At 43.9% G+C, this 24,876-nt stretch overlaps 1 protein-coding gene across 1 annotated transcript in view; it reads left to right on the forward strand.

Annotated features, from left to right (window-relative positions):
- Positions 1 to 349: 349 nt before the first annotated feature.
- The window catches only part of Pamr1 (peptidase domain containing associated with muscle regeneration 1), a 97,763-nt gene continuing 73,236 nt past the window's right edge, over positions 350 to 24,876 (forward strand). The window contains exon 1 of the mRNA XM_059261006.1: positions 350 to 553. Within this exon, the coding sequence (XP_059116989.1) occupies positions 481 to 553 (73 nt within the window). The 5' untranslated portion in view covers positions 350 to 480. The remainder of the gene's footprint in view (positions 554 to 24,876) is intronic.

Consider the following 24,876-nt stretch of genomic DNA (forward strand, 5'->3'; position numbering starts at 1 on the left):
CAACCCTCGCTTCTCAGCTCAGTCTTCTAGCTCAGGGTTTGTGCTGGTGTGGGATGTTTGAGTGAGCATAGTTCCTAACCTCATACGAGAGGTCCCACAACCATTCCAACTTCTGTTCCCAGCCAGGTGCTGCCCGCCACTCATGTCTACCCTCATCCCCACCAGAGGTTAACCACGGAAGTCCAGCGTGAGGGAGCTGACCCTGGTGTCCCATAGCTTTCCCGTGGGTCGCGATGCACCAGCCTCCAGGCGTGGCCACGTTTCCCCCGAGCTTCTCAAGGGTTAAGAGGAGAGCTTCGGGCTGACGTCGCTCTGGCCGAAGGTGGTTCTCCTCTCGGAGGGTGGGAGAGCCCAGCGGGCTGAAACCCGAGCTCCCGCTCAGCTGGGACTTGGGGAGGTCCCGGCAAGAGCAGAGCCTGCTGCCCAGCTCTCACTCAGGCGTCACTCCAGTCATCCGGCACCGGTGCAGCAGCGGGAACGATGGAGCTGGACCGCTGGGTGCAGTTGGGGCTGGCGTTCCTGCAGCTCCTTCTCATCTCATCCTTGCCAAGAGGTACTGTTAGTGACTGGAAGCCCTCCTGGGGGCTCATGGGGAGCCGGATCAGGCTGAGGGTTGTTGCAGTGACAATCTGGGGTGACTGGTGGTGGTTTTGATGCCCCTGTTGTCCTCCTTGAGAACTGGCTAATGCTTCATTCCTAATTGCGGGGCTGGACTATGTCCGGAAAGAAGAGGGCTCCTATGCTATCTGTCTGTCTGTCTGTCTATCTATTTTCTTAAAGTACCACATTGCCCTGGGAAGTCCATTCCCTCTGAGTTACTGGTTCTGATTTACAAAGTCAAAGTTTCCTGGGAAAGCACTCGCGCAGGGATTGGGTGGGAATTTTTCTAATGAACTCCTGCTTGGTTAAGTCTCAAGGTGGGAACTCTTCCTAGCAGATCCCCAGTACAGGAGATGCGCTCACTCAGAAAATACCCCACATCCTGGGAAATGTGAAGCAGAAGCTGGGAGAAAATGGGCAAGCTCTTTCTGGGGGTGCACTGTTTGGTTTGAAAGAGTCCTGGCTCCTTTGTTTCTCACATGTCATATTTCTGACCCACAGTTCCCAGGAGATGGGCTCCTAGGGGCAATAGAGCTTGGTGCAGGACGTGGTTTATAGCAGCCTCTTGATAGATCATGGAGCAAAAGCCAGGGAATGGCAGGTCTCAGAAGAGGTCCCTAGTAGGTGGGAAGCAGGGGCTTCTGTCTGCATCTGTCTTGGGTGGTTGGAAGGGTGAGGTGTGAGAAGGTGAGGCTGGAAGGGGGGATGAAGCCTGAGGGGCGAAGCGTGAAGAGGGCTGAGATGTCAGACAGGAGGGTGGAGGTGTGAGGAAGTGAGGCTGGAGGGACAGGTGTGACTCTCGGAAAGATGAAGTATGGAGTCGGAGAGGTGAGGTGTGAGGAGAGGAGGTAAGACTTCATCAGAGGAGCACAGCTGAGATTTGCCTAGGAGGGGGAACTTGCTTGGGGGAAGGGCACCTGTGAGCCTCTCCTGTAGCCTTTCTGGGGTGGTTGGCTGTACTCCCTGTGCACCATACAAAAGGGGGTGCTTTGCTCTAGCAGGTGGCTGGCAAGTGCCTGAGAAAGACACAGAAGTGGAATGGTGCTGAACGCAGTAGCCTGCTGCAGAAAAAGAGAACACAGCCTCCAGAAGCTTCCCTTTGTGTCAACACAAAGCCTAGAAACACGAGACTTCCCTTCCCATGTTTGGTTAATAATTTCCATGTACAGGAGCCTGCCTGTGTTCAGCTAAATCTTCCTTAATGATTTACTGTCCGAATGGTGGGAGTGTTTGGACTGGGTATATATCTCAGAGGCACGGAGCTTGCCTGAAGATGGTTAGCTTGTCTCCTCCAAATTTCACCTCACTGACATCTTGTGCAGCCTCAATACAGTATTGAAAGAAGGAAGAAGCAGCCCTTTGAGGAAGGCTCATAATCCCAACATCCTAAACACTGAGGATGACTTAAGGACTCTGCATTAAGACCCATCTCCATTTCATCTCTGCCTGTTGGATACAAATCTCTACGGTGTGCTGGGTGGCCTAGACCCACTCTAGAGGATCCCACTCCTCTAAGTTCCTGGGCCCAGTGCACCAGACCCCCAGGGTGCCACCAACATTTCCCTGCTTAGTTTCTGTGCAGTGGCAAGTGAGACAGCATCACCCCATACAAGTTAGGAAACACAGCTCAACTTGCCCAGGGGCTGGCTGAAAAACTCATTTATTGTTGACCTAAGAATCTCTTTTACCTTTCGCTATGGAAAAGCTCGGAGGAGGGTGTGAGGTGAGCTGTCAGCCAAGCTGCTGGCTGAACCGAACAGCAGCTTTATGTGTTTAGCATGATTATCCATTATTGAGCTCAAGGCAGAAGGCAGAGTGGAGAAGGAAAGTATTTCTTCCTGCAGGGAATGAGTCTACACCCTGGGCCTGTCAAGAAAAGCTTGGAAGGACATTTCCTTTAATTGCTTTTCTAAAAAGAGTATCTGGTATGTAAACACCCTGTGGGTTGGTCCGGGGAAGTTGTTGTTGTTCAGGGACATGTGATTCACATTGGAGGAGGAGAATCTAAGCATGGGGCCAAGTGATAAAGCTAACATAAACAGCCTGTGAGGGGGAAACCCAACTCGGCTGACTCCACCAGACAGCAGCAGAGCTGCCAGCCGGACTCTGCCTGAGAGGAAAAACCTCATTGGAAATATGGGGCTCTGGGGAAATGAAATCTTAATACGGATCGCTTCACAAGTGTTGCTTCCAACAGACGTTAGCGTGTAAGGAATGAACACAAGTGCAAGGGGGGAAGAAAATTGGAAGCACAGATACTCAGTGAGCAGCAGCAGCTGGCTGAGAAAGAGAATGTGGAGAGTAAGCAAGGGAGAAGGAGTGGCCAGAAAAAAATTAGAGGTTCTTTATAACGGATACGTTAGCACATTCCGAGGAGAGCTATGGAAGTCAGCCTTCTTAGCGGGGGTGGAGTTGTGTGAGGAGCATGAAGAGGCTGTTCCCCTAACATCTACTCTGAGAATGCCTGGCATCCCAACAGGAAAATAATTTCATGGTGGATGCACTTCAGACCCAGGACCCAGGGGCCCCTGAGCTGAATCTGACCTGAAAGCGTCCTCCCTGAGGACTAGCTCTCATGGTACCATCAGGCACCATGCAAGCTTCCAAAGGAGGGAAGCAACCAGTAGTCCTCCCCAGCAAGGATGCCTGTGAACCACAGCAACCAGCATGGCACAATACTCCCAAAAGTGCAGCAGCGGCCTGCAGACCTTGGTGGTAACCAACAGCTCTCTAATTGTACTTAGACCTGTTCAACGAGAGGGAAAACACTGTGTGACTCCATTTATGAGTGTTATACTTACTTTTCTATTGCTGTGATAAAACACCATGAGCCGGGCAACTAACAGGAGAACTAGTTTAACCGGACTTACAGTTCCTGAGGGGTAGAGTTTTTGATGGCAGAGGAAGGGCATGGAAGTAGGTAGCTGGAGCAGCAGCTGAGAGCTCACACAGGCAGAGAGAAAAAACTGGGAATGGTGCTAGTCTTTTGTAACCTCAAAGCCCTCCCCCCACCCCAAGTGACACACCTCCTCCAACAAGGCCACACCTCTTAATCTTTCCCAAACAGTTCCACCAACTGGAGACCAAGTATTCAAACCTATGAGCCTCAGGGGGCCATTCTCATTCAGACCCCCACAGTGAGGTGCAGTGAAATTCATTAAGATGGAAATGAAGACGTCAGCTGCCAGGGCCTGCAGGAAGTAATTGGAAGTTAGTGTTTAATGAATACTGAGCTGTGTCTTGATCTGATGAAAAGGTTTTGGCAATAAGTGTTGGTGACGGTGTGACATCAACAATGTGAATGTTGATGACAATGAACTATGACATGTGTGTGTGTGCGTGTGCAGTTAGTGAGTTATAAAGATAATCGTGTTACATATATTTTCCTACAATAAAAAATACTTTTGGGGAATGGCAAGTGGTTCACGCCTATTATCTTAGAACTTGGCAGGAGAACAGCAAGTTTGAGGCTAGCCTAGGCTACATCATGAGACTCCCCTGCTTGAAACTAAATAAATAAATAAAAATATCTAAAGATATTAGTGGAGCCTTAGGTAAACTTTAGCTGCATAGTTTTCAAGATCACATTACCTTTGTAACCTTTTATCTAGACCATCTAACATTGGTAAAACTCAAGGTACACAAAACAGAGAGCTTTTGCCATTCTTGTTAGGAGGGTACTATTGCTCTGTCTTGAGTAGTTGGGGTGCTGAGAGAGACCACAGAGCCAAGGACTGTACACTGATCACCCAGAGGCTACATGACCTGAAGTATCTAGTGGGACACAATGGTTAGCAATATTTGAACCTGAGTGTGTTCAGGGAGGCTGGCTCCTCTCTGCAGCTGGCACATACCACCTGCTCATGTTTGATATTGGCTGCCAGCACCTAAGTTTCTGCTCTATGTTCTTAAAGGGTCGGGAACAGAATTGGGAGAGCAGGGGGAGAAAGAATGCAGAAGGCTGGATGCTGGATTGACAGAAGTACACACATATAAAACTGCTAAGAGGACTTTTAAAAGCTCCTGCTCTCTATCTGTATAACCCTCTGCTATGTTCCAACCCACAAGTTTCATAGGACCTGGTCTTGCTTCTCTCTGTGACTCCTTACCCTTTGGTAAAGTATTTAACTCCCATGAATATCCTTGAATGTGAGCTTGTGGTGGAAGCTGAGGGTGAGGCTGGTTCTATGCCTGGACACAAACTGAAATACTTTGGAGCAAAGAATTCAGAAGTGGGAGTGCCACAGAGCATGCAAGGCCCTTGTGAATACTCAGAGTCTTGGGGAGCCTTTTGATGTCACTGGCATAGAATGGGAGTTTGACTCAATCTTGCCTATATTTGGGTTACCCTGGAGAGACAGAACTGGCAGAGACCACAGTGTCTAAGGGACCTATGATTGGCCTCAAGTTAGAAAATTATTTCCATCTGGCCAATTAGGGAACAGAAAATCCCGATGCTGAAGAAAACTTCTCCACCTGCCTCCCCCAAGGCCAACTCTAGACACTGCAACTGATTTGAGGTGTGTGCATGTTGGAAAAAGTGCCATATCCATGATAAATGGGAAAGGGTGTGATCTCTTCCTCAACATGGAGAAGGGACTGTCAGCCTCACTCCATGCCTATTTAGAGTTACAAGCACTCAGCCTCCTCTCCTCTTCTTAGGTTTTCAATGGAAGTGAAATGCAGTGTTTACGTGTTCCAGTTCACAAATTCCAGAATAAAAAACTCAGAGGCCAGCCAAAGTACCCTAGCTACCAGATCAGCAGTGGAAAGCCTACCAGATTCCAAGCCTGGTCCCTGGTGAAGTAATTTGTCAGTCATAGTAAGATGTTGAGCCAAAGCTATAAGTTTATAATGGAGAAAAGGAAGTATTTTTTAAAAATATGACAAGCTAAGCCTCATCTCTGTAAACAGCAGCCTTCAAGGAAGGTGGAAAATTAAAGCTGGCAGAAATGTTTCAGGCTTTGAAGCAATGTGACTCTGTTTACCGCACCCTACTCCACTCCTATCATTTTTCCAGATTGCAATGACCTGTGAGATAGACTGAGGTCCTGTAGGTTGAGAATGGCGTAAATAGGGACTGCATGTCAAATTCTTTACTGTTGGTGAAATACCAAAGTATTTGCAACTTTGGAGACAACTTTGAAGGGGCTTCTGTCATGTTATACCCTACCTGAGGGATTTAATTCCAAATTTGGTTACCTAAACAACTGGCTGTTTATGATGAATACATTATATACATATATACATGTGTATATACACACACACACACACACACACATATTTAATTCTTGCAATAGACATAGGAAGAAATAAGATTGTGAGCCTAAGTTCACATGTGGAAGAACTTAGGCAAAGTTTCAGTCCTGCCCAGGTTGAATGTTGAGTGCCCATCCTGAATGCAGACAGACAGTCTGATTGCACAAGGCATGGACTGTAATGGTACAAACAGTACCACAGTAAGCAGCAGATCCAACTAGAAGAAGTGATGAAAGACCCTGACATTTGACTATCCCTTGGATGCTACAAGTGCTCAGCCTGGTCCAAATGAGGGCATCTGCTCACCTCTGTGGAAGAGGATGTGGAGAAAACAGAAAAATCAGCTTCAGTGGAACCACATGGATTCTGAGAGGAGCCATTCTACAGAGGAAAGGGCTGCTAAGCAGACTCCAAACCTAACCAGTTTTAGGGATGACTGTTCACAGGGTTGCCCACTCTGATTAGATATGGGAAGTGGGAGTGGGAATTTGCCCCATGGTCAGTTTTTGTAATGGGAATCATGTGTATGTTTGCAGGAAGAGAGACTGAACATGAGACGGATTTCACATTTAGCCTCAACACTATGTATTCCTGCTTTCTTATGGATTGGTTCTGTCAGGGTCATCAGTTGAACACTTGTAAGCCATGGGATAGGAGGAGCTGGCCTGTAAGCGTCTTTTCCTTTCTCTTTTGGCATAACGTAGCTGATGGATATTGCAGGAGATGGAGAGTTGGTCCTTCCCCATAAATACTAGGATGCCTTTTACCAAGTCATTTCAACCTGGAGAATCCAGTGCCTGCCAGACACCATCATCCTGGGTTTTGTGCCACATGGAGCAAAGACCCCTATTTCTGCTGCCCTTCAGCCTCCACAGTTGGATAAAAACTTGACTCCTGCAAGCATGGTGTTTTTATTGCTGCCCTCACAGAGCTTCCGGCTGTCTCGGAGGGCTGAGTTAGTGGTTTGGCAGCCTGTGTCTACATAAGTAGACGTCTGGTCAGTTGGTTTTGTGATTGGAAAACCATGGCTACTGCTGTTGCCAAAATGGAGCAAGGAATGTATTTAGCCAACTGGAGCTTACAGGGAGATTCATTGATTTTCTTCATACCCTGAACTTTGGTTTAAAAAAAATCCCAGCCACTTTAATGCAAAACCCTTGAGTGGAGGGGGCAATTTCAGTCCAATATACTTTAATTGATTAAACTGTTTGAGGACTATGAGGAACAAATACTGGTATCTTCAAACCCACTTTCCCTTCCATTACTTCAAAAGATTTCACTAAAGGTGACCAATGAACCCCCTTGATCACATGATCCTTCTTCCAGAATTAACAATAAAGATGGGGAATGTCTTAGGTGTCCTAAGACATGGCACTTGAGCTTAGATTATGGCTGGGAAATTCTCTCATATTTCCAACATACCCTTGTCTTATCTGAATTTAAGCACAAGGGAAGATGTGGCTGGAGGCAAAGTATCTTTGTATCCGGGACTTCTTGGCCTGGCTTTCTGCCTCGAGGGCCTGTACTGCCCTCATCCAAATGGTGCCCAGCATCTCCCCTGGGTAAGATTGGCTTCCTTGGCTCATGTGTCAATGTAATACTAAGTGTCTGGAGCCTTATAGAAATGCGACACAGACTTTAATAGACAGAAATGTCCAGCTTGATGGATATGATGGATCTCCAGACTCCACATAAGGATGGAAATATTGTAGCAAGAGAAGTGTCTAACATCCATCTTTGTCACAAATAGCCTTCACTTCAGCAATTACTCCTGCCTCATATGTCCATACTCATGTATCTATTTAGCAATGTTTAGAGCACCTATCAGGCACCAAGAATGTTTCTAGGTGCTGGGATATCACGATAAATAAGACGAAGCCCTTTTCTTAAAAACATTTGCAACCTGTTGAGAGAATTTGGCGTTCATCCTAGCAATTCCCTCCCAGTGTGACTTTCACAAATTGCAAGTCCAGGTTGATGTTTAATACCAAAAGAGAGAATCCAGGAGGCTGTGATGAGATAAGCCTGGGGATGTAGAGATTAATAATATACAAAGTACAGTATAGAGTCCAACAACAAAGAAAGCCTTCATTAGCAGATCACAAAGTTGTTTTGCCATAGAGCATTATATAATATCCTGGCATAATATCTTATATGCTGGGTAGAATTAGTGCTTCATGGGATACAATTGTAAAAATTCTAGTCCCTCACTCACAATGAGTGAAACATCGGAAGAATATCTTACCTCTACAGAAGAAAGGGTAAAAAAAGGGCATGTTAAAATCCAAAAAAGTATGGGCTTCTCTTCAGACTTTTCTTAAAAAGTGTTGCTACTAGTACTTGCCAAGATATTGAAAGGATCCTATGGAAGATGATGTATCTATGGTACTGCGAGGAAATTCTGGCTAGCATTCATCTGCGTGACTCACTGAGAGAATTCATTTCCTGTGTTCAAGTTGCTTTAAGCAATGTGATTGACCTGGGATCGTTGGGCATTCTGGGGTGGGAGTCTGATTGATTAACACTCACAGTGGTGTGATAGTGCTGAGGAGTGATAAGGCTTGTGACTTGACTTCCCAACTAGATGCATCCCCACTTCAAGAACAATGGGAATAATTGAGCATCCTTTGAATTCATGGGCGCGCTGGAGGCCTATACCCACCCCTCCAAATCCACCTCTGTTCCCCTTGTCCCCAGTCTAGTCTCTTGTTATTTCCTCATTACTTCTGGAATCATTCACACACAATAACTGATTTGTACAGCCTGGAAGTAGTGTGGCTGTTTGCAGCTGGGATCTATTCCATGGAGATGGCACATGCATTTCAGTTGTTCATTGGGACTTTGCTTGCTATTTCTGCGAGCTTGTTTTCTTTCTTTACAAAATATTGTTCTTGCGGCATGCAACACGTTTTCTGTCTTGGCCCTCACACTGCCTGCCTCCTCTCTGCCCAAACTTGTTTCAGATGCAATGACAACAGTGGCCGTGGGGGAGGAACAAAAGCAGCTGTTCCTATAAAAGGCATCTTCATGGGAACGCATGATCTTCTTGGAGATTCAGGTCCCACTCACCATGTATATGAGGTTCATCTTTGACGTAAATGTCTTGGTATGAGTATATTCACATTTTTTTTACGTATACACAGAAGAATAAAAGTATAGATTTGAATGCATATATATATATATATATATACATGTATAGGTGTGATATATGTATACATGGGATCTAGTGTGTTATGATGTAAAACACAAGCTGGTATCAAATCTCAGATCTGTCATTTACCACTATTTTCCTCTTTACTTATTTTACCTCTCTTGGGTGATTGTATCACCTTCTAAGCTATAGACTAAGGATAATGATGGCTACAGTCCAGGTTTGTTGAAAGTTTTAAGTGGAACAATTTAAAGTAGTTAGCACATTGCCTGGAGGATGGGGACTATTCAGGAGATTAAAGTCTCCCACCTGCTCCTTTCTTTTAAAAATATTCATGTATGCCACGCATACTGACCATTCTCACTCTTCTCCTCCCCAGCACCTCATCCATCTCCCCATAGATCTTCCTCTCATGTTCACCCACTTCATTTTGTTTTCTGATTCATTAAGATTAGCCAAAACCATCTGTGCGACCACAGGTTTGAACTACCATATATCCATCAGAGCCTGGTAGATTCAGCAGAGTGCACACAAAAGACAGTGATTTCCTCTTCCCCAGATTCTTTTGACAGCCAATAGCCCTATGATGGCCTCCCCTTCCTTAATTGATTGTTGGCAGGGCTGGTTTTGTGAAGACCCAGTGCCAGCAACCACAATTGTGTGAGTTAATGATAATGATCGTGCTGAGTCTGGAGAATAGCGTTTCATGGCCCTTCATCCTATCCAGTCTTGCTTGTCTCAGTAGCATAAATTTCACAATGGAGAATGGAGAAGCAACAATAACAGGTTTCTTCATCTATAGTAGTAAGGGACTTACATGGTCCTCTTGAGGCTCACTTTATCCATCTTTAGGCTCATTCTATTCATTGGTGATCCTGTTAAAGAAAAAATCCCCAAACACTCAACATATATTTAATCTCATATGAAACATGCTCTCTTCCTTTGGTTTTGCCATCCATGCATTCTCCAGCCTTAGGGAAAATGTTTTCATATTCTGTGCCTTAGTGTCTCTTTATTTGAAATGAGGCCAATGGCAGGAATTTACAGGGACTCAGAAGACAGTGTTTAGCAGAAGAAATGATTCTGGGACAGTTATGTTGTAGCGCAAACACTGGGGTTCCCTTAATAGTATGAAGATGAAATACTGCCAATGACTATTCACTGTGGATTAGCCAGACACGCTCAGTGAGAAGTTCCCTTCATCTTGTTCTAGTTTGCAGAGCTGGAGGAGATTACTGTAGCAAGGGCTAGACTGCCCAAGTTGCCATGAACCTCAGGGTTGGTCAAGAACTGACGGGACTCATCATTGCAATTGCCAACCATCCCCCTTTCTTGTCTTCTTGCACTTGATATCTATTATTAGTCAGCTGTCTCTAGCAGAAGGAGAATCAGGCTTCCACTGGCATTGGTGAACATGGGTATGAAGACAGTAACACTAACTTTATGAGCTCTCGGCAATGATGTGGTGGGTCCAGGCATGTCCAACCTTTTAATTTTGTAATGTATTGTTGTCATATGCAAAGCTTATCTAAAAATGGCTCAATAGAGTAACTAAAAGAATAGCCAAAGCATGATGTACTTTTATGGTTTTGTGTTGGGCTGCATTCATGGCTATCTTTGGGTGGACTGTGAATTGGACACACCTGATTGTAGTCTGTGGAAGATCAACACCCATGGTAACCCTGATAACATCCTCATTCAGAAGACTTTGAAGTGTGGAAGATTTGGAACAAGGAAGTGGTTTGTAGAATGCCTGGGAAATACTGATTGGGTATTAAAGGCATTCCTTAAATTTCATCATTTATTGCCAAGTGCATTTAGATGCATTATTCAACTGTTTTTACAATTTCCTTTTATTACTTTTAATTCTGTGTAGGTGTGTTTGTCCATGTGTGGGTATGTGCACATGAGTGAAGATGTTCACAGAGATCAGAGGTATCAGATCCCCTTTGTAAGTGGGTGTTGGAAACTGTCCTCTGGACTAACAGCAAGTGCTCCCAACCACCTAGCCTTCTTTCTAGCCCACAACATTTTTTCCCAGTAGCCAATGCTAATAAAAAAGAAGAAGAAAATTTGTCCATCTTATATTCTCAAATTCAAAATAAGCAGAAGCAGCTGTCCTTGAAGGACTTTTGCACCACAGTTGTTGAGGATGAAGACAACTGGGGAGTTTCTCCAAGACTGGAGGCTTTGAGTTCCCTTAGGGTGTAGATATGGAATTTCCATTTCTAAAGAAAGGCAGCAGGAGGTGATGTATGCCCTATTAAAAGCTACCCGAATGAGAGGCACTATGGTTTGACTCTATTCCCTAGTTTCATATGTAGGAGAGTTAATCCCCAAGTTCATATATGAAATAGAAGTGGGACTTTGGAAGATGATTAGGTCTATTCATGAATGGTTTAGCCCTTGGGTTTCGGCTTCGTTATATACACGGGTGGCATTCTTCTTTTTTTTTTTTTTTTAAATTTTTATTTATTATGTATACAGTGTTCTGTCTGCATGTATGCATGCAGGCCAGAAGAGGGCACCAGATCTCATTATAGATGGTTGTGAGCCACCATGTGGTTGCTGGGAATTGAACTCAGGACCTCTGGAAGAACAGCTAGTGTTCTTAACCGTTGAGCCACCTCTCCAGCCCTCGGCTTCGTTATATAAAAGTGGAGTTCTGTAGCTTGCTTGCACTATCTAACCTGACAAAGCCCTCCATCCAATATTATGTAGGAAGAAGACCCTCACCAGAAGCTGAGAAAGTTCCCATGGTATGGTTTTAGACTTCCCAGCATCCAGCACCATGAGCTAAATAAAGCTATACTCTTTATAAATTATCCAGTCTTGTGTGTTTTGTTACAGCGACAAAAAATGGACTTAGACAGGATGTGTTAGAGGAAAGAGAATAAGATCTAAAGGCAGGTGGGAAGAACCAAGAATGGTTCAAAGAAAAATGAAGAAATTGCTTGAAATGCTGTGTATGTGTGAACCTGTGGAGAACACACTGTTTTTCACCCTCTTCATTCTCTGGGGTTTAAACAAAGATGTTATTTGAAAAAGAAAAATTAAACAGCAAATAATGGTGAAGTCTGAAAGTTGTGCAAAGTCCTTCATGATCATTGTCATCTTTGAGTGCAATGACATCTTAAACCTCATCCCTTTGTGGCTTCGGGGAAAGCCTGTGGCAAGATGTCCTGTCTATGACTGTCTATCAGTACAAAAGAGGAGTGGGTTCTATGGATGTGGATCCAGAGCGAGGGGTTCCCTTCAAGGCTTTCTTCACTGAGGAGTAAGGGACACCATCCTGGATTTTTAGTCAAGTGGGGAGGGAGAAGCCATATAATTCTAACTTTTCACGGACTGGAAGGAGGCTGGCTGAAGCAGCATAGTAAAGATGCAATTCTAAAAGGAGTGTTTAGTTTGTTTGAAAGGCAGAAATCTCGATTCTATCTGTAGTGATGGTAAAAGAATGGGCTTGAACTGGGGTATTCAGCACAGATGCTGGTGTAGATGAGAATGCTACCTTCTGATGCATACAGACAGAGTCTCAGCTCTGCCAAGTACTGTGTATCTTTGATCAAGGTACTGAACCTTTTGTTGCCTCAATTTCTTCAACTATTAAATGGGAGACCATCATGCCATGGAGAATGAATTAACATGTGGAAACACAAGGGAACAGTCTACCTTGTGCCCAGCTTAGAACAAGCTCCAATATATGGTAAGGCTGTTGCTGCCATTCAGAATCAAAAATAATGTCTGTGAGCCAGATCAGCACTGGTTAAGTGCTCTGATCCTAGAATCAGGCTGCCTGTATTTGAACTCTATTTCTGATATTTGCTACTTATGTGACCTTGGATGTCTTAACTCCACTCCATAAAATGGGTCGTTTCTTCTAAAGTCCTTCATGGCAGCTATCATTTTCAAATGCAGTGACAATGATGTGAGTGGATTGTTGTGAGGTCTAAATGAGTTAATACAGGTGAGTGACTTAAAACTGGGTCAGGTCTAAATGTTACTATCATTAAGCAGGGTACTCACCAATCATTTCTAGAGCTCTAGGGTATACCATTATCTTCCCCGGGCTTACCTTTGTCACTCTTTGAAGCAAAGCTCTCTTTTGGATGGACTACTTACTGATAGGACCCAGAGTATGACTGCTGATCCTCATCCTGAAGATAAGAACACAGAGTATTTCCTGAGTCCTCTGCCTGTCACTTTGTTTTTACATTTCTTGTGTTCCTTCTCATAACCATCAAGTACTATCAATACCTGAATTTTACAGATGAGGGAATTGAGGCACAAGAAAGTTGATGAGTCACCCAAAGCTGCATACTAATGGATAGAGTCAAGAGTAAGTAGTTTTAGTCAAAAGTTGGTAGTCTGAGTCTCAACTGTTTCTATTTTTACCAATAATACTGATGCTCTCTTCTTAAAAGTTATTTTTGTGTTTATGTGTGAATGATATGCATGCTCCTATACGTGTTTGCATGTATATGGATACACATGTATGGCTATGTGTTTGTCAAAGGTTGACATCAGGTGTTGTCCTTGGTCACTTTCCATTTTATTTACTGAGGTAGGGTTTCTTTTTGACCCTGGAACTTATTGATTAGGTCAGTTTAGCTAGTGAGCATGCCCTAGGGATCCACTGTCTCTGCTTTCCAAGTGCTAGGATTACAGGTGGCTGCTATGAGGGGGCCGGGGATCAGAACTCGGATCCTCATACTTGCATGTCAAGCATTTCCTCTATTGATTCCTCTCCCCAGCGCTGCTGCTTTCTTCTTAAATGGTAAAGTCAGAGATTGAGGCTCTGGAGAACCAATATACCACATTGGCAAGACAGAAGCATTGACCCCAGTAAGAGTGGGGTTCTGATCTTCCTTCATTTGTGTAAAGGATGTATAACATGAGACATCTATTTACTGTCTGTTCTTCCCTGTTAAATGAAGAAAACAACACACACTTTGAATGGTGGTTGTGTACACTGATGAGCTGGTGGGTTTCAAAGACTGAGAGTCAGCCACAATGTGTGGTGGCACTTAAATAGGAGCACATGCAGACAGAGCAGCACTGTGGAGCTTTGTGCTAAGAAAGTGAAGAGGAACAGCAAGTGATAAATTCCATTCTTACTGTTCTTCCTTCCCAAACACACATGGATTTAAATATCAGATTCCTGAAGAATTCACTCAACACCGTGGTTTGCAAAGGGAGGTAATGGAGGACTTGGCTTTGTAGTTGCCATTATCTTACCAGCAAAGGGGGAACTGTGAGAAGGGAAGCCTGAGTCATTGAATGTGAGATTCAGCGGGCTAGGCCTGGGGGCTGCTAGGTGACAGAATGGTTCCCAAGTCTCCAGAGGAGTGATGGAGTCACCCAAGGCCCAGGGAACATTTTGTCAGCCTGACTTAGTCTTATTCTTCTACCCTGGTCTCCAGCTGTTGACCAGACCTAACAGCAGGGAGGAAGGTTGTGTGGTGTGAGGTAGCAATATGGGGGGCTCGGTAGCCAGTGTGGAGAGGTGCTGGGAGCAGGGATGAGTGAGCAGCTCAAGCTGCCTAATTAGGTATCTCACGGATTCCTGCACTTATTTCCTTCATTTTTGTCCTGGAATATTTATAAAATGAAATCTGGTTTAAGAAAGAAACCTCAGAAATTTTAGTTAAATGAGGCTAGATGGAATGGCTGTGGAGGTTTTGATGGACGCAAAGTAGGTTCTGACATCTAGAAGAAGGTGCCATCATATGGTAAAAATGCCTTTCCTTGACACTTTCTGGGGTGGTCCTGGCTAGGACCTCTGTTGTAACAAATGATGTGGTGCTTCAGCAGGGTATGAAACAGATGGATTCCTGTTTTCATATGGAGTCCTCAGACCGGGCCTTAATGGCTAGCATGCCCACTTATATCCTTAATAATGTTGAAGACTTTGCACTTGAAGGTTCTGCTAAGGGGACAGGATTCCTCTCTGCCCCTTCGCCTCTGTAAGTGCAAACTGCTGAAGGAATTGTTTGTCCGGTTCATCAGCAATAGAAAGAGACCAGGGCCAGATAACCCTAAAGCAAACTGCCAGCACATTCCAGGACAGTGAAAGTGAGTGCGAAATAATGATGGTGACAGTGATGCCAGCAGCCCACTGCCTTTCCTGTCCTGCTCACGTGTTTCACCAAATGCACGGAAGCTGCGCTGGTTGAGCAGCCTTGTGTAGATCACTGTGGCATTCTCTCTAAGATGTTAGGCAACTCCTGATATTGGTTAACCCCGGTTTTTAAAAAAGGGGGCCATAGAAGATCCCTTGTACATATAGGATAATTACACAGCAATTTCAATGATCAGCAATTGACCATTGACTTTTCCATGTCAAAAGGAAAAGCTTCAGGTAGAAGTAAAGAAGAAAGTTTCTGAGTCAAAGTATGGCATCAATTTTGAGAGGTCGGGGGACTCTGTAGTTACACAACAATCAATACCGACATGTAGATATATATGCGTACTACTATAAGCATGATGTGAAAGATGGTCATGTGAAAGATGTTGAGGCTATTTCAGAATATTTATTATGGTTTATTGATGTTTTCTTAACTCCTCAAAGCATGCACAAGGATATCCCCCTCCTCTTTCTTTTGTACTGAAACATGTATTATTTTGTGTGTGAATGTGGAAGAGAAGAGATGTACATCACAAGAAGTGAACTGGATATAAAAGTGGACTGGGTGATAATTGGTGGATTGTAACAAATTACCACTCTGGAGGGGACTCTTCTCAGTGGGGGACACCGTGAAGGCATGGATGGTCAATCTCTATAACTACCCCCTGAATCTTATTATGAACCTAAAATGGCATCTTAAAAAGTATTTTGGAATGAAAAATTATTTTATCCATTGAAAAAGCAAGTAATGAATGTATATACAGAGAGCCCAGGAGGAAGGGAGATGATTCACTCTGGAGGAGTGTTTGCTTGGCAAGCACTGGGATCTGAGTTTGAGTCCTCAGCATACATGTAAAAAGCCAGGCATGACTATGTATGCCTGTAACCCAACACTGAGGAGGGCAGAGACAAGGGCACCTCCAGAGTTCTTGGGCCAATTGGTAGCTTCTGGTTTAGTGACAGTCCTTGTCTTAAGGCAATAAGGTGGTCAGAGATAGATCAAGACACCTGACTTTTTCCTCTGGCTTCCATACGAGGCCAATGGACACCATACCCACACACTTATGTGTATGCATCACACATGCATAACCTTTCCCCTACATCAACACACCTGAGGTTTGAGAAGACTAGTTTTAGCCATGGGACACAGAGAAAGTAAAGTTGACCCTACCCTAGGAGATTGTTTCCCTTAAGTAGTGAACTTGTTCACCTTCTGCCAGCCCTAGAATTTTTTTCTTTTTAGAATGAATTCCCTAGAAAAGATGCTTGGGTATGTCTTAGTTAGGGGTTTCTATTGCTGTGAAGAGACACCATGACCATGGCCTCTCTGTCTCTCTGTCTTTCTCTGTCTCTCTCTGTCTCTGTCTCTGTCTCTCTCTTTCCCCTCCCTCTCTGCAACTCTTATAAAGGAAAACATTTAATTGGGGCTGGCTTACAGTTTCAGAAGTTTAGTCCATTATTATCATGGCTGGAAGTGTGGTGTGTGCAGTCAGCAGGAAGAGACAGCGAGTTGCTAGCCTGGCTTAAGTGTCTGAGACCTCAAAGCCAGCCCTCTAGTGACAGACATCCTCCAACAAGGCCACATCTACTCCAACAAGGCCACGCATCCTAATAGTGCCACTCCCTATGGGGGCCATTTTTATTCAAATCATCACAGCTGGTTCCCTGGCCCACATAGGCTTGTAGCTATATCATAATGCAAAATACATTTTGTTTAACTTCAAAAGTCCTCATAGTCTGTAATAGTCTTAAACTTGTTTAAAAGTCCAAAGTCTCTTCTGAGAGTCATGGCAATCTCTTAACTGTAATCCCTGTGAAGTCAAAATGAAAAAGCAGATCACATCCTTCCAATATATGTAATGGCACAGGATATATATTACTGTTCCAAAAGGGAGGGAAGGGAATATAATGAGGAAATACTGGACTAAGGAAAGACCGAAACCATTTGGGCAAACTCCAAACACTGCATCTCCATATCTGATATCAAAATGCTCTTTACTTCTCCGACTCTTTCCACCTTTGTCCACTGCAATGCACTTCTTTTTCTGGGGCTGTTTCCACTCCCTGTTGGCAGCTTTCCTCGGCAGGTATCCCACAACTCTGGCACCTCCAACTTCTTGGGATCTCCAACACAATCCAGGCTTTACCTTCACAGCTTCATTCAGTGGCCTCTCTAGGCTTCCATACAGGGACATCCCTGACATATACCTGGTCTTAGAAGCTTTCCTTAGCTGCAGAGGGAGAATCCATAATCCCTTTCTTCTATCCTTGACTCTAAAGCCTGACCACAAGGCTGAAGCTGTCAAGTTCTGATTCTTGCTGAGACTGGAACATTTTTTTTTTTTTTTTAACCAGCTTTCTGTTTTCAATGGTTTCCTTCACTGCCTAAACTTGACTGTCCTGGAACTTGCTCTGTAGACCAGGCTGTCCTTGAACTCTGAATTGTGGATGCCTCAGCCTCCTGAGTGCTGAGACTAAAGGCATGCATGCACCACTACAGAGAGCCCTAAACTTTTTTTTAATTCCTTTTTTACAAGTTGGAAGTTTAGCTGGGTAGGATCTTGTCCTGAGGTCACCACTCTATTCCATTTAACAGCAGGCTTTTCTTTAATCTTTTTATGTCTTTGAACATAGGACTTAGCTCCATTCCACTTCCTGGTGCCCCTGTTCTCCTCAAATTGTACAGTTTGTATTTTTCCTTGTTCAGCTTGCCCCTTTTCATTATATATCTGCATAAGAGTGAACACTAATAACCACATGATAGAGTCAATATTAGGTTGTTTTGAGATTTCCTCTGCCAAAGCAATTAATCCAAAACTCTTCAATTTAGCTTCAGGCAGACTTTTTGGATAAGGGCAAAAAAATAGCTACATTCTTTGCCAGAGCATCACAAAAACAATCTCTAGGCCACATATGTAGATGAATTGCTAAACGGTCTTATAAGTGAAATACACAGAGCAAGGTATTAGGGTAAATTCTCTCTGATGAAAGATCAGAGAGACAGAACAAGTGACAGCTAACCTCACCTCGCCAACTTCTCAGCTGATTCTGTTTCCTCAAACTGGAAGCTTCTGAGTCCTCATCCAAATGGATCTCAGCTGAACTGCTTCTAAAAGCCTAAAAACCTAAAAGCCTAAAAGCCTCTAGTTCCTGGTCCTCATGCCTTATATACCTTTCTGCTTCCTGCATTCACTTCCTGGGGTTAAAGGCGTGTGTCTTTCTCAAGCGAGATGTGAGATCTCAAGTGCTGGAATTAAAGGTGTGTGTCACTATGCCTGGCTGTTTCTAGTGTGGCCTTGAACTCACAGAGATCAGGATGGATCTCTGCCTCTGGGACGCTGGGTTTAAAGGCGTGCGCTACCACGGTCTAACCTCTATGTTTAATATAGTGGCTATTCTGTTCTCTAACCCCCAGATAAGTTTATTGGGCACAATATATCAACCACACACATATTAATATTCTTCTCCTCTGAAACCAGTTGAACCAGGCTCCCACAATTCAAATCACCCTCAGTACCACTGTCTTCCCTGCTCCTACTAGAATGTCCCATTAAACCCTACTTAAAGTCTCTAATCACTTTTCTAGTCCAAAGTGCCAAAGTGTTCCATATTCCTGCAGGCAAAAACATGGTCTGGCCTATCATAACAATACCCCCAGTTCCTGGAACCAACTTCACTTAGTTAGGGTGTCTATTGCTGCAAAGAAACACCATGAACAGAAAGCAAGTTGGGGAGGAAAGGGTTTCTTCAGCTTACACTTCCACATTGCTGTTCAGTTAGGATAGGAACTCAAGTAGGGCAGGAACCTGGGGACAGGAGCTAATGGAGGGATACTGCTTACTTATTCAAACCACCACAGGGTGTTTCTCTGTGCTTCCATTAATAAGGTAACTAAGGTCCCCCCTTAGCTTTTCCTCCCTGGTAAAGTGAAGGCTAGAGTAAATGATTCTGACTTAAGAGAAACACACTATAAACCTCACTGGATCACATTGAAGACATTGCATAAAGAATACAGAAGTGTATTCAAAGCTATGGAAATACTAACATGCCTCAGCATGGTAGTTTAAATGGGATTGGCCCCTATAATGCCATAGGGAGTGGCACTATTAGGAGGTGTGGCTTTGTTGGAGTAGATATGACCTTGTTGGAGGAAGTGTGTCACTGTGGGGGTGGGCTTTGAGGTTTCCTATGCTCAGTAGGATTTCCTGTTGCCTGTAAGATGTAGCAGTCTCAGCTACCACTTCAGCACCATGTCTGCCTGTATACCGCCATACATGATGACATGATGACAATGGAGTGAATCTCTGAAACTGTAATTGAGCCATCCCAATTAAATGTTTTCATTCATAAGAGTTGCTATGGTCATGGTGTCTCTTCACAGTAATAGAAACCCTAGGATGACACTCAGTACCTTAGAGAATACAGACAAAACGTCTACTGCTGCTGTTGTTTCTGTCGGTCTTAGGTTCTGAAACTGGACCTCAGCACCATCCTGAAACTCCTTGAATTTGTATAGCTGAAAACAAGTCGTCAGTGCACTCTTCCCACAATTATAATTCCAGTAAATGGAGAAAACTTCCAAGACACTGCTCTTGTCTGCTTATTACACCTCAGATCTCCTTATCTCATTAACTCAAGCTACCACAGGATATTTTATGTGTCTATTTTTTTTTATTTATTTTGTTTTCAAGTGTTTGTGTGCGCGCACGCATGTGTGCGTGTGTGCGTGCGTGTGTGCGTGAGTGTGTGTGTGTGTGTGTGTGTGTGTGTGTGTGTGTGTGTATTTGTATATGGGGACATGTGCACCTATGTGTAGAAGCTGGGAGAAACATTGTATCTCCTGGAGCTAGAGTTACAGGGGGTTGTGAGTCCCTCATTGTGGGGGCTAGGAACTTAACTCAGGTCCTATGCAAGAACAGCAGGTGATCTTAACTGATGGGCTATCTCTGCAGCCCCATCTGCTTATTTATTACATGTCTATTTCAGAGACCACATTGCTGTCTCTTTCAAGCTGAGAGAATAAGAAGGACTGTGAACTTAGACTGTGGAAAAAAGAGCTTCGTATGAACCTTTGAAGCAATGACCTCTATTTGTCATGTTCCGTCTTCCTGGAAACGGTCTCATCTTTACAAATAGATCATTTTCTTTCTATGATTTTATTTAAATGACCCTAACCCATTTTATTTAAAGGCCTTTTCATGACTACTTATTTTCATAAGTTTCTCCTGTTACAGTTTGTGATCCCATGGGGTCATCTGACCCATATCTATTCCTCTACCAAACTGTGATCTCCTTGAGGTCAGGAATGGTAATTGCTTGTGGAATGAGAGAGTTAATTGTCAGTTCATCCATACTCTTGGTACTCAGCCTCATAGGGAAATGAGTCACAGGATGACCATGTGACTTCCTGTGGGTTAGCCTGTCTCTGCGTGGACCCAGTGTGTTAATCCCTTATTGATTTTCTTAATGACTCAAATGGTCCACATTGATCACCTTCGACTTTTGGAAGTCAGTTAAATCTGAAATGAATCTAACAGGCAAAACCAGGATGTTAGACCCACTGCTTTCTCCTTTCTAGAAATCCTCTCACTCACCACCTGACCCCCTCCTCTATTTTCAAAGACCCTCGCTTCTCCAAACTCTACTCCTGTCTGCACGCCTCCTTTGCTGACTCTCACCCTCCCACTTCCTTCTTACACCTCCTTGTGGTTGCACGGATCACACCTGGACAGTCCAGCACCCTTCGCCCATCCTAGGATTCCTTAATAAGTTGCATCTGCAAAATCCCTTCTGCCGGATTCCCCTGAGGTCATTATGTGGGACTGAGAAGGCTCTATTAATAGAACAGTCTAGCAGGGCAGAGCTGGGCTTGCTCACTGAAGTAGAGACATGCTGGAGAAATTACTTCAGGGAATTAATTCTTGGGTAAAATGGAGGCACCCAGGCTGGAAGTGAACCAATCTGCTGCTTGGCAAACAAGATATGGCAGCTACCGAAGTAGAACAAATCTCATTTGGCCTTCCATGTCAAAATACACAGTCTTAGAAATGCTTTTTAAAATTTGCAAGCAAGTTTCATCTGTGTGGTGACCTGCCTCAAGGAGTTACTAGGATCTAGAAATTTTAGGAAACCAGGGAGGGGATGATGCTCTAGGTTGGAGAGAAAAGGAGTGTTAAGACATGAGCACACACCTTGCTATTGAGAAAGTGCACATTTGCTGTTCGGAAAGGGCAGAAAACATGCAGTCTGACAAGGCAGGGGCTGTACTGGAGGAAGACAGGTCCATAGTGGAGGTAACCTGGACCAACTGCTCTAGGCACTCCCTCAAGGGGAAGGACGTGGCCCTCCCAGCTTTGATACCTCGATGGGGCAAAGCCGACTCTCCTGGATCAGAGGTCCAAGAAGGATCCTGGGAATTTGGCTGGTGAGGGGAAGCTAGCTCTAGAGTTTGATGAGCTTCTATCGACGCTTTCTTCCTCTGCACTTCCTGGCACAGACTTCCCAGCAGCTAAGACTGAGTTAGCTGCAGTTGGGTCATGCAAAGGAGAGAGAAGATAAGCAAGGACAGTCACCCCACCATGGTATCCAAGGAGACTGGCTCAAGCACCCTCATGGTTATGCAAAGTCCATGCATGCTCAAGTCCCTCATATAAAATCTGTCTTTGTGCAGCACCTCACACATTCTCCTGTGTACTTTACAGCATTTCTAGCTTATCAGATGTACATAATATTATATAATAGTTGACGTATTTAGATAATGATTTTACCTTTTTATGAGACTTTTTCCCCTTTGTTTTTAATAAGAAAATTGCTTGAAAAGACAAAAGCCTAACCCTGCCAGGCAGCCTGAGTACCACTGGCTGCAGCAAACCCTGACATTTCAGATCTTTTAAGTTACAGAATTCAAGTTCATTTATCAAATAGGAATGAAAAAAATTAAAATAGTACCCTCAACGGAACACAACAAAACCTGTTTTTAAAAAGTCTATACATGTTGAACATAGGGAAATTTATTTTACAAGATTTGACTAGAAGCTGTTTGAATCTGGGTGTGCCAAGCCTGTAGATAAGGAGGGCTGGCTGTAATAAAACAGCTTTGTGTGCTGAAAGACAACCAGTAGGATGCAGTGTGTGGTAGAGACACCTTGGTGGGATGTGTGTGGAATGTGCTTCTGATGAGAAGGCCAGAGAGCTCCTCCCTGACCAGGTGTGATACAGAGCTGGGACACAAGCCATGGGAAAAGCACAGAGGAAAGTCCCGTGGTGGGCAAGAGCTTGGGGAGGAGGGTTCAGAGAAACTGAAAGATGAGATGCAGTGGCCAAGGACAGACAGCAGGGGGAAGGCCAGAGGAAGGGGAAAGGGGAGGGAGAAGCAGGCTCTTCGCAGTTTGTGGACCACAGCAGAGCTTTTTGTATGGCCGTCTTGACCATTATTTGTGTTTCTTTCTTTTTTTTCCTTTTATTGAAAATGGATTCTTTTCTCATACAATACATCCTGACTACAGTTTCTCCTCCCTCTACTCCTCCCAGGTTCTTTTACTTCCCCTCACTTCTGGATTCACTCCCTTTCTGCCTCTCATTGGAAAAGAACAGGCCTCCAAGAGATAACAACCCAACATGACAAAATAAAATATAATAAGATCAAACAAAAACCATCACATTGAAGTTGGAAAAGGAAACCCAACAGGAGGAAAAGAGTCCCAAGAGCAGGCAAAAGAGTCAGATACCCACGTGGTCTCACACTTAGGAGTCCCGTAAAGATACTAAGCTACACTATATACGAGAGGATCTGGTGCAGACCCGTGTGGGCACCGTCTTTGCCGCTTCAGTCTCTGTGAGCTCATGTGAGCCTTGCACAGTTAATACAGAGGGTCTTGTTCTCCTGGTGCCTTCTGTCCCCTCTGGCTCTTACACTCTTTCTGCTTTCTCTTTACCTGAGCTCTGAGAGAATGATTTGATGGAGATATCCTATTTAGAGCTGTGTGTTCTAAGGACTCACTCTTGTGTAATGTGTGGCTGTGGGTCTCTGCATCTGTTCCCATCTGCTGCAGGAAGAAGCTACTCTGACAATGGCTGAAAAAGGCACTGATCTATGAGTATAGCAGAATATCATTAGGAGTCAATTTATTGATACTTTTTTTTAGAGAGCAGTAATATTTGATTTTACATTAGATTTCTGGGCTATTCCATTTTTGGTTCTTGGTCATGTACGGGTTCAGTCTTGTGGAGGGGGCCTCCAGTCTAATCAGACATTGGTTGGTTACTCCCACATCTTCTATACCACCATTGTCTTAGCATATCTATCAGGCAGGAAGGATTGTAGGTTAAAGGCTTTGTGGCTGGGTTGATGTTTATGGTTCTCTTTTGGTAGCATGCAGAGTACCTTCCCACACCAAAGACATTAGAATGTAGAAGTGAAGGTTCAGTGCATTATGTGAGTGCTGTCCCCAGCAATGGGGCCATGCTGTCAGTTTTTGAAGAGAAACCCACTGTTTTAGCAACAGCCTCAGTTATTTGGGGATTTCCATGGGACCACCTTGGCTGACAACTCAACCAAATACAACCCAGTCATGGTACTAGAAGCCTCATTTGGTAACAAGAGATGGCCAGTTGGGACTCCATATCCCCCATTATTAGAAGATCTCATTGGGATCACTTTCATATATTTTAGGTAGTTTCTACTGTACTAGGTTTCCATGTCATCCTTCAAATGACCCTCAATTCTAGCTGACTCTCCCTGAATTCCCTCCCTCAACCCTATCTCCCCTCTCCATCCCCACCTTATCTTCCTGTTCTCATCCCCACCTGCTCCCATTTCACCCTCAATATCTACTCTAGTGCCCCCTCCCAAGGAGATCCACATGTCCCCCCTAGTCTCTTTTTCTGTACCTAACATCTCTGGAACTATGGATTGTAGGTAGGTTATAATTTATTTAATGGCTAATATCCACACATAAATGAATAATACAATATTTATCTTTCTGGGCCTGGGTTACCTTACTCAGGATGATTTTTTTCTAGTTCCATCCATTTGCCTGAAAATCTCATGATGTCATTTTTTTTTAAACAGCTGAGTGATACTGCACCATATGTTTTTTTTTTTTTTTATCCATTCTTTTGTTGAGGAACATCTATTTTGTTTCCAGCTTCTGGCTATTGTGAATAGAGCAGCAATGAAAAGCAATGGTTGAGCAAGTGTCCTGGTCATAGGATGAAACATCCTTTGGGTATATATCCCAAAGCTGGGTCTTGAGGTAGATCGATTCCCAACTTTCTGAGGAACTGCCATATTGATTTCCATAGTGGCTGCACAAGTTTGCACTCCCACTGGCAATGGATGAGTTATTTATCTTATTCCACATCCTTGCCATCATGAGCTGTCACTTGTGTTACTGATCTTAGCCATTCTGACAGATGTAAGATGAAATCTCAAAGTAGTTTTGATTTGCATTTCCCTGATGGCTAAGGATGTTGAACATTTCTTTAAGTGTTTCTCAGCTATTTGAGATTTCTCTATTGAGAATTCTCTCTCTATATATGTACCCCATTTTAATTGGATTATTTGATTTTTTGATATCTAGTTTCTTGAGTTCTTTATATATTTTGGATAGTAGTCTTCTATTGGATGTGGAGTTGGTAAAAATCTCTTCCCATTCTGTAGGCTGTTGCTTTGTCTGAATGATGGTGTCCTTTGCTTTACAGAAGCTCTTCAGTTTCATGAGGTCCCATTTGTTAATTG

This window comes from Peromyscus eremicus, chromosome 4, assembly GCF_949786415.1.
Source record: "Peromyscus eremicus chromosome 4, PerEre_H2_v1, whole genome shotgun sequence".
Lineage (NCBI taxonomy): Eukaryota > Metazoa > Chordata > Mammalia > Rodentia > Cricetidae > Peromyscus > Peromyscus eremicus.